This window comes from Simochromis diagramma, unplaced genomic scaffold (assembly GCF_900408965.1).
Source record: "Simochromis diagramma unplaced genomic scaffold, fSimDia1.1 OVJJ01000371.1, whole genome shotgun sequence".
Classification (NCBI taxonomy): Eukaryota; Metazoa; Chordata; class Actinopteri; order Cichliformes; family Cichlidae; genus Simochromis; species Simochromis diagramma.
Window position 1 is genome coordinate 1,634,533 of NW_024386920.1, and position 13,790 is coordinate 1,648,322.

Genomic DNA, 13,790 nt, shown 5'->3' on the forward strand with positions numbered 1-13,790 from the left:
TAGCTAAAAAAGTGTATAAGTAACAACTGGCCACGGTGCTAGACTGGCTTCCATTCAGTTTGAAGACAAGTACAAGTTTCTGTTATTGTTCCAAGTGCTGACTATAACTTTATGTTATTAGCTTAATATTTACATGTGGAACCAGTATCAGTCCTTTTTTTTTCATGTATCTTGTGGCTATTCATACTAGAAGGATACAGGGATACTTGAACCACTCCAACCTTACAAATGATATAAAAATGAACTGTAAATATTGCTGAGTTGTTGCTATCCTTGGTGAAGCAGAATACAGCACTCTTTGAAGTACATGCACTTGAACCAGTAGCCTGTCTGAAAGTATACTGATACACTGATGGGTTATCTCTGCCTCAGGAACCCCTCAAAAATCCCCCTTCCACTTACTTTCTTACATTGTGACCCCCTTGAGGAGCCCCAGTCCCTCAATTTGGACATAAATAGAACTATTAATCTTTGATAGGACAGCAGTAATAATAGCTGCACTTTTGTGTTGCTATGTTGAGACAAGTGGCGGGACATTTTCTCACGGAGCTCTCCACTGAGAGAGGTCACAGAAGATACCCGCCATCTGCACTCTCTCGAAAACGCTCCCTTTATATAAAGACATAAGATTGGCTCTTGGATTGGCTTCAGTGCTCAAATCCGAGTGCCATCGCTGTTGGCTGACAAGAGGGGTGCACCGGTGCCTGTGATGGGCGCCTGAAAGGGACAGTGAAGCACTTGAGATCACTTCATTTGAACCTGATGAATTTGGAGGGACAGCGTGATTACCTCCTTTTTTCCTGAGCAGCTTGGGGTTGATTTTTCCTTTTCCTTGAGTACATCACATCACAAAAGGAAACACAGCTGGAGAACAAAAGCTCCCTGCAAAATGGTATGTGCAATTTTCCATATTCCAAATGTTTATTAATTTTCCTTTTTTTAAATATACCTCTTAGACACACTGATACAGAAGCCAGCGTGCAGCTGGGGAGTTGTGCAGGGTTTTTCAAAAGGACAGCAGAAGCAGAGCCAGCTCATGTGCATGGAAATCAGCAAATTGTAGGACACCGACGCACAGTGACACGTTGCTGCTGATCTATCACTCAACCCGTCTCTCTCTCTCTCTCTCTCTCTCTCTGTGTGTGTGTGTCAGAAACACTCTCTCTCTCCATTCGGTGCTGCGCGCGTCCTGCCGCTCTGTCTGACTCCTCGCCAAGACTTTCCTGTTGGACACACACTCGCGAGCGCACGCCACCTTATTTTATTTTTCATTCTCTTGTGTTTTTTTGTTTTTGTTTTAGTCTTTCCTTTTACAAACGTGGACTATTTCTCGGAGGTAACAATGGCCTGAGAGATGTAGCGCGATCAGCAGCTCTGATTAGGGCGACTGAATGCCGGCGCCGTGCGTAAGTTAGGAGCAGGTGGATGGAGAGGCTGGCGGGATGCAGCTTTCCAGTAGGTCAGAGCCGCTTCGGGGGCGGCAGGACTTCGCATTCTCAGGTTCTCGGGACACTTTTGCCACTCTGGACGTGATATGAGGATGGTATTTTTCCGTGGAAAAGTAAGTGATGAAATTGGTGGGGGCAATGAGACTGATCCGATTTTTAAGAATGATCTTTAAAAAAAAATCATGTTCATTCATGTGCGCACTTTGCTTTGCTTGTGCGCACTTTAGTGGGAGTCTGATGTAAGTTATATTTTGGCGAGGTTCAGGCTATGATGAAGTTGCGCATACACATAATGGAGGAATTTCACTTACTTCTACTTGCTTAGTCTTTGGCAAGAGAAAATGTTCAAATAAAATGAAAAAAAATTGCCGCGCGTCTCTTTCTGATATAGTTTCTGATTTTCTTTAATGATTAGGGCAATCTTGCAAAAATCATTGGAACAGGTGCAATCCAGAGACAGCAGCTGCTTGGCAAATAAATATCTCTATCTGTCGGTTAATAAGTCAAAGGTTCGGTGCCGTGTTTCATCCCCGTGTCACTGAGATGAAAGACAAACCAAACCTGCTCATTATTCAGCCGCTGTTTTCCGCGCCGATGTGATGGAAAGTTTCCTGTTGGGCGCGCAGTTTGCAGGTAAGCTGTGAGGCTGAGCCGTGCCACTGCCGATTCCTCGGCATCACTGTTCGCACAGCCAGAGCTGAGCCAAGGCGCAGCTCCTGACACCCATCCAGCATTTTTTTGTGGGAAGCAAAGCTTATTGGATGTTTTTTCTTTTGCAATTATTTTAATAAACCAAATCCCCCTGCTTAAGTTAAAAATGTGATTATCCTGCTTTATAATTAAATTACACGAGGTTCCAAAAAAAGCTACTAATTGCGCATCCCTCCTCCTGCTAGCAAATAACACTATAAAATCTCTCTCTCTCTCTGACACTCCATCCTCACAGACAACTGTGGCGAGCAGAGCTTCATCTATTAACAAATGCTAATATTGATTTTAGAGAATTGCTGTTTTATTTATTTTTTCTCAACTGAATATCTCAGTTTTGCGTGTTTAATTTCAAACATGATTTTTGTAAAACACATTTTTTTTATTGTTCAGTAGTTTTGGGGGGTTTTTTTGGGGGGGGGGGGGAGGGGGGGGTAGCAGTTTGAGCCGCCGTTCCGGCACTTGCAGTTACCACCAGTAACCACAGGTGTCGCTAAAACAAAGACCACTAAGCAGGAATAAATTCCAAATTTTGATTCCTAGCACAGTCCATGTTCATGAAACAACAGTGTAGACACCAATAATTAGTCTAACAAAGGATTCCACTGAAGGTCTACACTGAAACTAATCTGAAATTAGTAAGTTTTACATGTTAAACTGTCCATGAGAGGAAGGCGAGGCAAGGTTTTAAGAGCTTAAATAGTTAATTGCAAGAAAATCAGTTTGTGGAATGATGTCTAGTGTGATCCAGAGATGTAAGCATTTCACTTGCCATCTCCTGAATACTTGTGATCTTTTATGACCTTGTTTACTCAAAGTGGATTATCTAAACAGCTTTACACAGGCTCATCTCGTGTAAATAATGAAAGCAAGAAGTGGACTATTGTCCTTGCTGAGCCAGACCTGTCACTGGATGGGGAAGAGTGAGTGATCCCGCTCCAGTGTCAGAGCTGTTTGTCCTCGAGATCAATTGAATAAACATTTGTCTTCAGCTCCCCGGTGCCCTTGGCGTTCTCTTGCTCAGGCGTCCTTTTTTTTTTCTTTCTTGCATGTATGCATAGGTGGGGGAGGCGTAAACACATATTAGCACACTCCCCCGACCTGTAGCATCACAGGATTCATGGTCTGAGTGAGAAAGGAAGAAAAAAAGGCATCAAATTCAGCATCTGCATTTAAACGTACAACAGTGGAAACAGGCGTAATAACCTATAGTGATAACCAGACTGTCTCTCTGTATCGCTCACCTTCAAACACACAGTCACCTTGATCTCTTCCTGTCGGCTGTGCTACCTTTGCCTGACATATGAGCAAAAATGTGCAAATGCAAATGTTGGCTATTCAATAAGTAAACAGCTTGATGTTTGAGGTAATTCCCAGTCCCATAGTTGGTTTACTTACTGTTTTTCTTTTTGTCTCAAATTAAGGACAAAGTGGCAAAAATTTTATATTTATGAAACTGCACATCATGTACAATTTGTACTATCTCCTCTCCACTGCTGCGTGCCAAAAATGTTGCTGTGAGCGAAATAAGCAGCATTAAGGATAATCACACACAACATATAGAGGTACTATTTAGAGGATTCTCTAGAGAGAATATTGTACATGATGCTCTGGTGAGGTGTGAAAGCAGTTATGTAAAGTAACCTTGCAACTGTTGCCATGGATCTTGGAGGACTGTTATTATTTTTTGTCAAACGAAATGGTCCCTGTTCTTCAACCCAACTTATTACTTTCTATTCTGCTGTCTCTCTCCCCACCCATCCTTCTCTTTTACTGTCTCTCTGCAGCTGAGATGTGATAATTGATGCTCCTCCTATGTGAAAATTTCTGAGTCATCCTTATCCCTAGAGCCCCACAACCTTGGAAGTCAAAGTCTTATATTCCCAGGACCCCAGGCTCTTACCTTTATCCTTGAATCCATCACTCAAAGCCTCTTTTAAATGTATTTCTGTAACTTTTATTAGTAAAAGCAGTTCTTTGAAACATGTCATTTGAACCCTTGACTCATTAATATTTCCCATCATCACTGTACCCTGGATTAGAGAAACCCATAACCCTTTAGGAAATTAGACCACTTTGCTCTCAGCAGTCATGGCCTTGGATCAGTTGCCCTTCCTCCCAACTTCCCCTAACAATTCCATCCCTGAGCCCTTCTGGTACGACATCCAAGGGAATGACTCCGACCTGGGCTTCAATATTTCCCAAGACAAGGAGCATCACCAGGACAAGACCAGCTCAGTGGTCATTACCTTCATCTACTTCATGGTATGCGCTGTGGGATTGTGTGGTAACACCCTGGTCATCTATGTTATTCTACGTTACGCCAAAATGAAGACGGTGACCAACATTTACATCCTCAACCTGGCAGTGGCAGATGTTCTGTGCATGATGAGCCTGCCATTCATCGCCCTGCAGCTGGCGCTGGTGCACTGGCCCTTCGGAGAGGCTCTGTGCCGAATGATCATGAGCGTAGGTGGGTGAAAAGCATATGGTTAATGGTTCACAGCGGAAACTCGGCAAACATTTTGATGCTGTTTGAACAACCATTTGAGATGTCAAATCTCGGTTGAAAAATGTGATTAAAAACTGTTTTAAATAACTGAAGTCGTGCCAACACGTAGTTGGTGCTCAGTCACATCAGACCTGGTGTTAAAGCGTTCCATTTGCTAAAGAAAGGTAATGAAATAGATACAATGTGACGTGTTTACATGATTTCTTGTTTCTAGTCTGTACTATAAGCAAAAACTGGTTGTGTTCGTTTTTTTCATCGGTTCTCACAGGAGCATACATGTATTTTTTAATCAAGTGTTACTGAGTCTAAACTCAACTTCTACCTTTCTCCACTCCTCTGCTCTTTCTTATTCTTTACACCATCTCAGACTCTCTCAATCAGTTCACCAGCATCTTCTGTCTCATGGTAATGAGCATCGATCGATACCTGGCTGTGGTTCACCCTATTAAGTCTACAAAATGGCGGAAACCCCGTGTAGCAAAGCTAATTAACCTCACAGTATGGGGTGTGTCGTTGTTAGTCATCCTGCCAACTCTGATCTTCAGTGGACTGAACAAGGTTCCAGTGTGTGGCATTGTGTGGCCGGAGCCTCAGGATGTCTACTACACGGCCTTCATATTCTACACCTTCTTCATTGGGTTCTTCCTGCCGCTGGCAGTTATATGTATGTGCTACCTGCTCATTATAGTCAAGGTAAGAGCCCGCAACTGCACGCTCTAAATTACACAACAAAAATCCAACAAGATTTGGTTACATTGCAGAACGTTCAACGTTTTGGTGGTCCACTTCAATTAGTTTGAAATGTCAGCTCAGAAATCAACAACACTGCCACTGTCTCATTAAAAAAAGCTAATAACAGTCTCTTCTTTTTTAACTAAATATATTTTTTTGCTTCAACTAATATGCAGTACATACATAAAGGAAAAGAACATTAATCCAGATCCTTTGATCCTATGCTTGCACTTATGACACTATGCATACTAAATACTTCTTTGTGATTGAAGTAATTTCCACATGATTTGCATTTGGGAAATCTGGTTCTTTTCCCAGCTACAGCATTTTGGGAATATTTACAGTCTTTTGAAGATACATATTACTAAATCACTTTATCATGCATAAACATCAAATAATGCCACAACACATAAAGTGTTGAAACCTGAAAATGTTCCCTGGTAGTTAGCTAGATATTTAGCACTGAACTCGCTATTTTCAGTTACAGTGCAGCCTTTTGCTAGTGGCTGAAAATTGATTAGTAGTGTCTTCCTTTCTGTTTTGTTGCCAAGATGGCAGCCATTGTGCATACCGAGTGTGCACTTTTATTAGTACATCCCTGGGTCCTCAATTGTCAGAATCAATTAAGCTAGGCGGCTAACATGTAACATGTAAATATGTTAATAATGTCTGTTTAAACACTTTTCTGTCATTATTTTAATGTTGGCTTGCAATAAAACGTGTCCGTAGACACAATTTTATCAACCCATAGATCACTGTTGTTTTTACAACAGGATAATAGGACTTTGATTTTGGCTAGCTAGTCCTGAAAGGCTACCTAGCCCAGCTAGGAAAAAACCCGATAATATTAGGATGTTTCTATGGAAACACTGTACTTTTTTATTTGGGAACTTTTAAGCCACTGACAGCCATTCCTTTTGCCAGGTGAAGTCATCCGGATTGCGTGTGGGCTCCACAAAGCGTAAGCGTTCAGAGCGCAAGGTGACCCGGATGGTGTCCATCGTGGTGGCGGTGTTCGTCCTCTGCTGGCTGCCTTTCTACATTTTCAATGTCACCTCTGTCACCGGCTCAATCAAGCCCACCTCTGCTGTGAAGAGCACGTTCGACTTCGTGGTGGTGCTCGGCTACGCTAACAGCTGCGCCAACCCCATCTTGTACGCCTTCCTGTCAGACAATTTCAAGAAGAGTTTTCAGAATGTTCTGTGCTTGAAAAAGGTGGCAGGCCTGGATGAGGTAGAGCGCAGCGACAGCAGGGCAGACAGGAGCAAGATGATTAACGAAGCTTCGATTATTAATGCCAACCTGTACACTCACAATCCTACCCTGCTCAATGGCGAACTGCAGACCAGCATTTAAAGGAGTGCCAGTAACAGACTGACAGGCTGCCAGTGTACTGTGGTAACCCCAAGTTAAAACACAAATGAGAAAACGGATGATGTAAGCACTGCTCGTGGACACTGATGCATGAGCAAAGTCGAATTGAAAAATAAACAATTTCTTAATCTTTTTAAAGGTCAGGGGAAGTGCACTGACTCGAGCTCAAAACTCTTGTTAATTGGGTTAATGAAGCAACTTGAGCTTATTAACCCTAAGGCGGAGCAAGAATATGTATTTTACTCAAGTACTTTTCAGAGATAAGTGACATGAAACATTTATAAGAATGCTATTTGTGCTTGCCAGCTTCAAGCTTTTATGGAGTTGCCCGAAATGATCTTGAGGAGGCAGGATGTGAAAGTGGAGCGTGGTGGAAAGGACGAAGAAATATTTTGGATAGTACTCCAATGGCAGAGAGAAGTCTGAGGGGACCGAGTACCATCCTTGCTCTAGTTGACTGATTTTTTTCTCTTTTTTAAAATGTGTATGTGTGTGTGTGTTAGCTAAAAAACTTTAGGCAACGATTTCTCCGGATATGGAAGTACCATGGAGAGAAGTAGGCAAAACATTTGATTGAAAACAGCCAGCTCTGTAATTCCCCAGAGCCTCGAAGATAAGAATCTGAGTCTACAACCTGAAGGTTCATGCTCATATTTTATTCATATCAGGTGATTAGTCTGGTCTTACATGATCAGCGGGGCAACGAAACGGCAAAGCCGACAAACAAAGGATGTTATTTTCTCTCCATTCTAGCTGGTATCAAGATGGAAGAAGCTACAGATCTGCAAACCTCTGAATATTACATCCTGGATTATTGATTTAGTGAAAGAATGGGAAACTGTGTCTGTCTCTAACCTTGTTCCCTTACAACAGTTTGACTTTGTGCATAGGAAAAAGGCTTTCTCTCAACCTCTTGGGAAACTTCACACATGTGGATGTGTTGAAATCAAAAACAATTTTAAAGGAAAAACCTGCTATTACATTGTGTATTGCTGAGTTTGTAAAGTCCCATCAAAAGTATTTTTACCGTATCCTGAACTTTACATTACTTTGTGCCGTTGTAAAGAGCCCCCATAAGTGTAAAGTGCTGTGTTTTGGCAATGTAAGAGTTCCCAATTTAATGTCGTAACACTCTACTCAGACTCACATTTGGTTCAGTCAGCGTGTGCCTGCAAAGATGCCGAAATTTCACAGAAGGCGGACAAATGTGTCATGTAACCGAACAGGGAAGGAGAGAGAGATGGATGGATAAGGAGACGCAGAGACATAAAAAAAGAACTAAAGCTTGTGGATGCAGTGTATGCACTGAGAACACAACACACATGAGGACAATGCTTTGAAGACTGAAGTGTGCTGTGTTAGCATGACTGACAGGAAGAGATCAAGGTGACAACTTGAAAAATAATGCATTATTTCTTCAAAGACACAGTGTTTCCAGAGCCGGGATGTATTTCTTCATAAATAAATGTAAGGATAGCTCAAACATGCAGTTTATACAGTGTATTACATTTAAAAAAGTCATTTGTCATGGACTTGTTTGCTAAATGGTAATAAGAAACACGACCACGAGAGGCAGCATAGTCTAGTAACAATTGATGCATTTGCACTTCCGTAAAGTCCTTTTTTAAGGAATATTAAATGGAGTGCTTTTGTTGATTTCCTGTGTGATGGATGTCCATATTAAACATGTAGTTTGAAATAATGAGGCTTGTGTATGTACAGGTAACATCTAAGATCCAAACATTTGGTCTTCATGATCAGTTTTTTCTACGCTCGGCTCTCTAGGATGTCAGTGAGACGGAATATTCCTAAAATTATCATCTCAGGCTTATAGCTCTTGCTGTGAGCACGAAGCTTTGACTGCCCAAAGCTACTCTAGTAAACCCCAAGAATAATTCATGACATGGAGCTGGAAATTAGCATAATAGCCCCTCTTTTAAAATCAAGGACACTGCTGCTGGGAACATGTCACACATTTCCGGACACATTCAAGTTTTATGTCCAAATGAACAGTTTAGCAAAGTTTAGATATATGAAAATATCAGGTCAAAACAAATTTAAAACCAACATGTAGTTGGTCTTCACAGTCGCTAGAGTTTGTTGTTGCGGTATATGGCAAACAGCATTATGATCAACATATTTTGAATAGTATTTCACTATCTCTCAATTGCATTTAATGCATTGAATTAAGAACGGAAATAATAAGTAGACAGCTATAGCTCAAATTCGCGACCAAATCTATTATTACTGGACATTTATATATATTTAGGTCTATATTTTGAGGGTTGCTTGCAGGGTGGTTCAAGCCTCGGCAGTGTTGGTCTGTCAGTTCACTATTTTGCTAAATTGATCAGACCTCTTTGATGAATTAAAGATGTTTTGGCGATCCCTTAACATTCCATCAATTGCCATCGTCAGGTCTGTCATTTACACTATTTGATAATGTGGTTTAAAATCCAATTACCTGCAAAACTAATGGAAAGAAGTCATTGGTTCAGCAGGTTTAAACGCCTGTATACATATTTAGTTAGATACTCTGTGTTTCAGAACATACAGAGCTGAATAGAGAGCATGGTATAAGGGAAACATGACTTTTCCTGTCCAGAATAAGGCCCAAAATAAAATAGTGAGTTTTGAAAAGTGCCAATTCCATTCATAGTCTTCATCAGGATTTTGACCATGACCTACATAATACTGAATCAGTCAAAAGTAGATGTCCAAAATTTAAACAGCAATGCCTCTGATTAGTTAAAGCTGGTGTTGTAATGGAAATGTTCAAACCCACGAACACTTAATGAGCATGAAACGTAAGAAACCCTAACTCCAAACACACACAACACAAATTATAAAATTCATTCAAAAAGACTACAGTAATGTCAAGGATTAAATTCAGGAAGTTTGGAAAATATTCGCTGAGGAATGTAGTAGTTCCTTCACCATTCAAAGTATTTATGTAAACAGATTTTCATGTTACAGTTCACCTGGTAGCTGCTTTGCTTGGGTCAAGGCTTAAAACATTTTATATGAAGGTTTTTTGGAGAAATTCCCTTCTGGAACTAGAGCCCTTGGAAAAGTAGGCGCTCATTGATGCTGACATCCTGACAATTATATTATACAGATATTTAGCGAGTGTGTTAACCTTTTAACATTGTGTTTAGCATGCTAGCATGCTAGCTTTCCTTGAATTTGCAACTCAGTCAGAAACATTAGCAAGCTAACATGTTAGCAAGGAGTAAAAATGTTCAATAAATATCTGCATAATAAACTGCTATCAATGTAAAGATGTTAGCATGCTAAAGTCAGGGCTTAGATTAAGTAAAGCCATGGAGCCACAAGGGCTACAGGATATGTTTAGCCTCTTTGATTTGGAAGTCTTCTTATATATTAGATAGTGTTTATATCGTCCATCATTACTAATTTTAACTTACCTATAGCAACTGGCTAGCAAAAACATGACCAATATAGATATAATTTATTCTGTATGAGCAAAATGGGCTTCAGCAAAAAGATCTTCACAATAGCCTGAATTTAGAAACCCTTACCACGTCCACAGAAGACATCCCGTTCTGTTCTAGCTATCATGATTTTACTCACATCCACTTCCACAAGACACCTTCACAACACCTGGTTCACAGACTAGTTGTCAAAGCCTCTACAGCAGCAACAAGATTGCTGGGTACACGCTCCACTGTCAGATTGAGTTGGTTCCAGTATATGAGTCAGGCCGGAAGCTCGCAATCAATGCAATCAAAAGAGATGAGGTAGAAGAGGCTACTCCTAATAATATTAATGTGAGGCTCTGCACACACAGAGAGGCAAGTCCCAGTTTGTAGCAGGCAACACACCCAGTAATTTGTCGTGACATTCTGTCTGTGTTGTCACTGCTGCAGGTCGTATTTCCAGCAGGGTCAGTCGCACCTTCAGTAACAGGTCAGAACAGGATTACAGAGATACCCTATGAATCATGTTTATGGAAGTTTGTAGGCATGCTGTGATTTAATGTGCTTTAGCCCTGTTTCATACTCTGTCACACAGACATCCTTGTACCATAGTCTGAAAAATACATGAAATGACGATGGCGACCGGACTGTGTATGTAACAGCAATCAAAGAGTGAACAGTAAACAGGAACCGTAATGAAACATGCAGTATATTTTAGTATGTTTTCCTTTTTCTGCTTTACTAAATAACATGTGCACCGCGGTGAAAAGACTCATTTCAGATCCTCACCCACTGCAGTTAAGGTATTTAGCGTCTTCAAGCCTGCAGTGTGAGAACTGATCTCCCATCATCCAGAGTTAATTACTTGAACTCTCTGTGTTTTTCTGTCTGTTTCTTTCTCAGTCTTTCAGTCACATTCACGGCTGGTGGAGTGAAATGTGAGCTGACGCACTTTTTACACCCACCTAAAGTGAACGACGAAATGTACTGAACCATACTGAAGAAAACACACAAAACACAGTTTCCACCGGCTACTCGGACACGCTAAATGTACTTACGGGACCATCGTGGTGTTTAATAGATGTTGATGAAGATAGTTTGTGCCAAAACCAGTGTAAATGTAGTGCTCAAAGGAGAGCCGGGGGAATGAGACGCTGCTTGTAGTAGCTGCTTTCTTTGTCATTTTGTGAAGTCAAGACCTGGAATTAGGTCATTTTATTCGCGAAAAAATGTAAAAATGAATAAATAAATTAGCAGGTATCTTGGCTAGTTACTTGCTGGGTACAATTCAGCACCTAATGTGAAAAGGGCAATCGTCTGCCTTTCAAGGCCGGTGCCCATCACTGTATAGTGTACAGACGAGAGGCAGAAGCAGAGGCACGGGAGACCTCTGGCTTCTTGTATGCCGTTTCTTTCCTTGGAAACATTCGTTAATTTGCGAAGGGCTAATAGTGCATTCCTGAGGATGCACCTTTCGTTATAAACATTCAGTATGTATCTTCTGTTTGTTCCTGCATGGGGATGGTGGCTTAATATTCCACTTTGCATCACAGTACCAACCAAATCCAGTGTTACACACTTTACTAGGTGATGCTTTTTTCGTTTTTGGTAATACACAGAAAGAAAATGCATAAACATGCACCCTAGTCTCATAATAGGCCATACTTTTCTGTCATTTTAGGTTAAAATCAGGAGATTCTGGGTGAATATCACACTATAATCCTGACTACACCAACTAGTAATAAACTGCTTGATACCGGCCATGTGCAGACGTGATTATGTACATTTCTGTGCTGTTACTTTTATTGATGTGCCTTGAACCCAATCATGTAAAGACATCAGTGTACAACAAAACTTCATTCTCACCCTTACTCCCCAGACACCAACCAACCAAAGGCCTTTGTACTCTAGATGTTGGTAACTAAAACATAACAGAGATGTAGAGTGTATTACTTTTACTGCTATCTCCCCAGCGTACAAAGCTTCTGTTTGTGTGCTTTAATGTCAAAAGCTGATGTTTATTTGTGACTCTGTTGTTGCATACTGTAGAATATAACGTGATCAATGATTGTAATGGACAGGTCAGTGTCCTTGTCTCTGCAATTAAAATGCGGGCCATGGTTAAACTGGTGTGTTTGTGAGTTACTGAATGCACTTTTGGCTGTGAGTATGTGTTAGTGTGGACTACTGCCTAGCTATTAAGGTCCTGGAAATGCAACTTGAAGGGCCTTCCACTGGAATGCATAACTTGGAGGGACTCCAAGTTTTCCCTTGATCTTTGAACACATCACGCAGAATACACAGTGTTACAGACGATACTCGGTGGAACTTGGTGAACGCCAACAACCCTCAAGAGGCTGTGGAGGAACTCCCAAACACAAAACCACTTAGCTCTCACATTTTTGTTCAGTTACAGCTTGACTCCTTCAGAGAAAACAGAGAGAGAGGACACGTGAGGTTATTTATCTCACACAATTCAAATGAATTAAAAGGGATATGTCAGGGCAAGTAGCAGCTACCCCAGAGCAACCTAAGCCTCCCTAATATCAGGCGTGACATTCCTGTTGTCTGGGGGGGGATGTCTGATTCCAACCGTATTGAGATTTCCATAATCATTTACTCAGCATTTACTGTAAGTGCTGTTATAAACTGTAAAACATGAGCTGTATTTCTAAAAAGATAAACATTTAAAGCACTAAACCATTGATTTGAGAATAAAAAATGCATTTGTGATATAACATTTAAGCATTGATTTTAGTGCATTTCAGAGATAGTGTTTTGATATGTATTTGTCTGACTAGGTATTACATTTATGATTCCTCTTTTATGTTTTTGAACTTTGTGTTTGTGCAAATAAGCACTACCAGGATCTCCGTAACATGTTAAGCTAATTAGCGTCCTCACATCTTCTCGCTGCTTTCAGGAGTCGCCACAGCTGATTACCTGCATCCATCTCACCCCATCCTTAGCGTCGTCTTCTGCGATAGTAGTCATGGTAAATAAGCCTTCCTAAATGTTAGCAAGTTAATGTCGCAATGTGAGCTTAAAATTGACAGATAACCATGACTTGCAAGGGCTGGGTCATGTGACAGATGACGGCACGATGCATTTTTTTATCTTTGAAGTTTCTTTCACAGCTCCCAGATCCGCGCTGTCACTCCCATCTCTAATCTGGCCAACATTCCAACATTTGTCGCAGTCGTTTACATCATCTGCTTCCAGTGACAGCAACTTTTAGGAGATCTGGGGTGGGTAAACCCTGCCGTCTGAATGGAAACGTGTACACAGACCGACACATTCGCAGGACCATAAATCCTGCTTCCGTCACACGAGCCTAGAGACCAGTTGGCGATTTCCGATCACTTAGGCAAAATAAAGGATTCGCTGACCACTTGGCAGTATGTTCCTGGAAGTTCCTGGCTGTCACTGAGTCACTCAACAAAAAACATTTTTGTTGCTAGCAGATTGCTGTCATCAATCTAGTTTGTGTATGGAAGACACCGACTTGTTCACAAATACTAATTGCGCACCAAGTCAAACTCGAAAAATGGTGACACAAATCGAAAACTGAGATAT

The 13,790-nt window shown here is 41.1% G+C and overlaps 1 protein-coding gene across 2 annotated transcripts; it reads left to right on the top strand.

Annotated features, from left to right (window-relative positions):
- Window positions 1–677: 677 nt before the first annotated feature.
- On the top strand, window positions 678–12,340 carry sstr2a (somatostatin receptor 2a). Of its 2 annotated transcripts, none has more exons than XM_040036793.1 (4): window positions 678–892; window positions 3,944–4,629; window positions 5,036–5,361; window positions 6,325–12,340. In XM_040036793.1, exons 2-4 carry the CDS (start codon window positions 4,248–4,250, stop codon window positions 6,754–6,756), a joined length of 1,140 nt encoding a protein of 379 aa, XP_039892727.1. In that variant the 5' UTR covers window positions 678–892; window positions 3,944–4,247; the 3' UTR covers window positions 6,757–12,340. The 2 variants fall into 2 exon arrangements, with proteins under 2 accessions (XP_039892727.1, XP_039892726.1); XM_040036792.1 differs by lacking the exon at window positions 678–892 and adding an exon at window positions 1,111–1,561.
- Window positions 12,341–13,790: the final 1,450 nt, after the last annotated feature.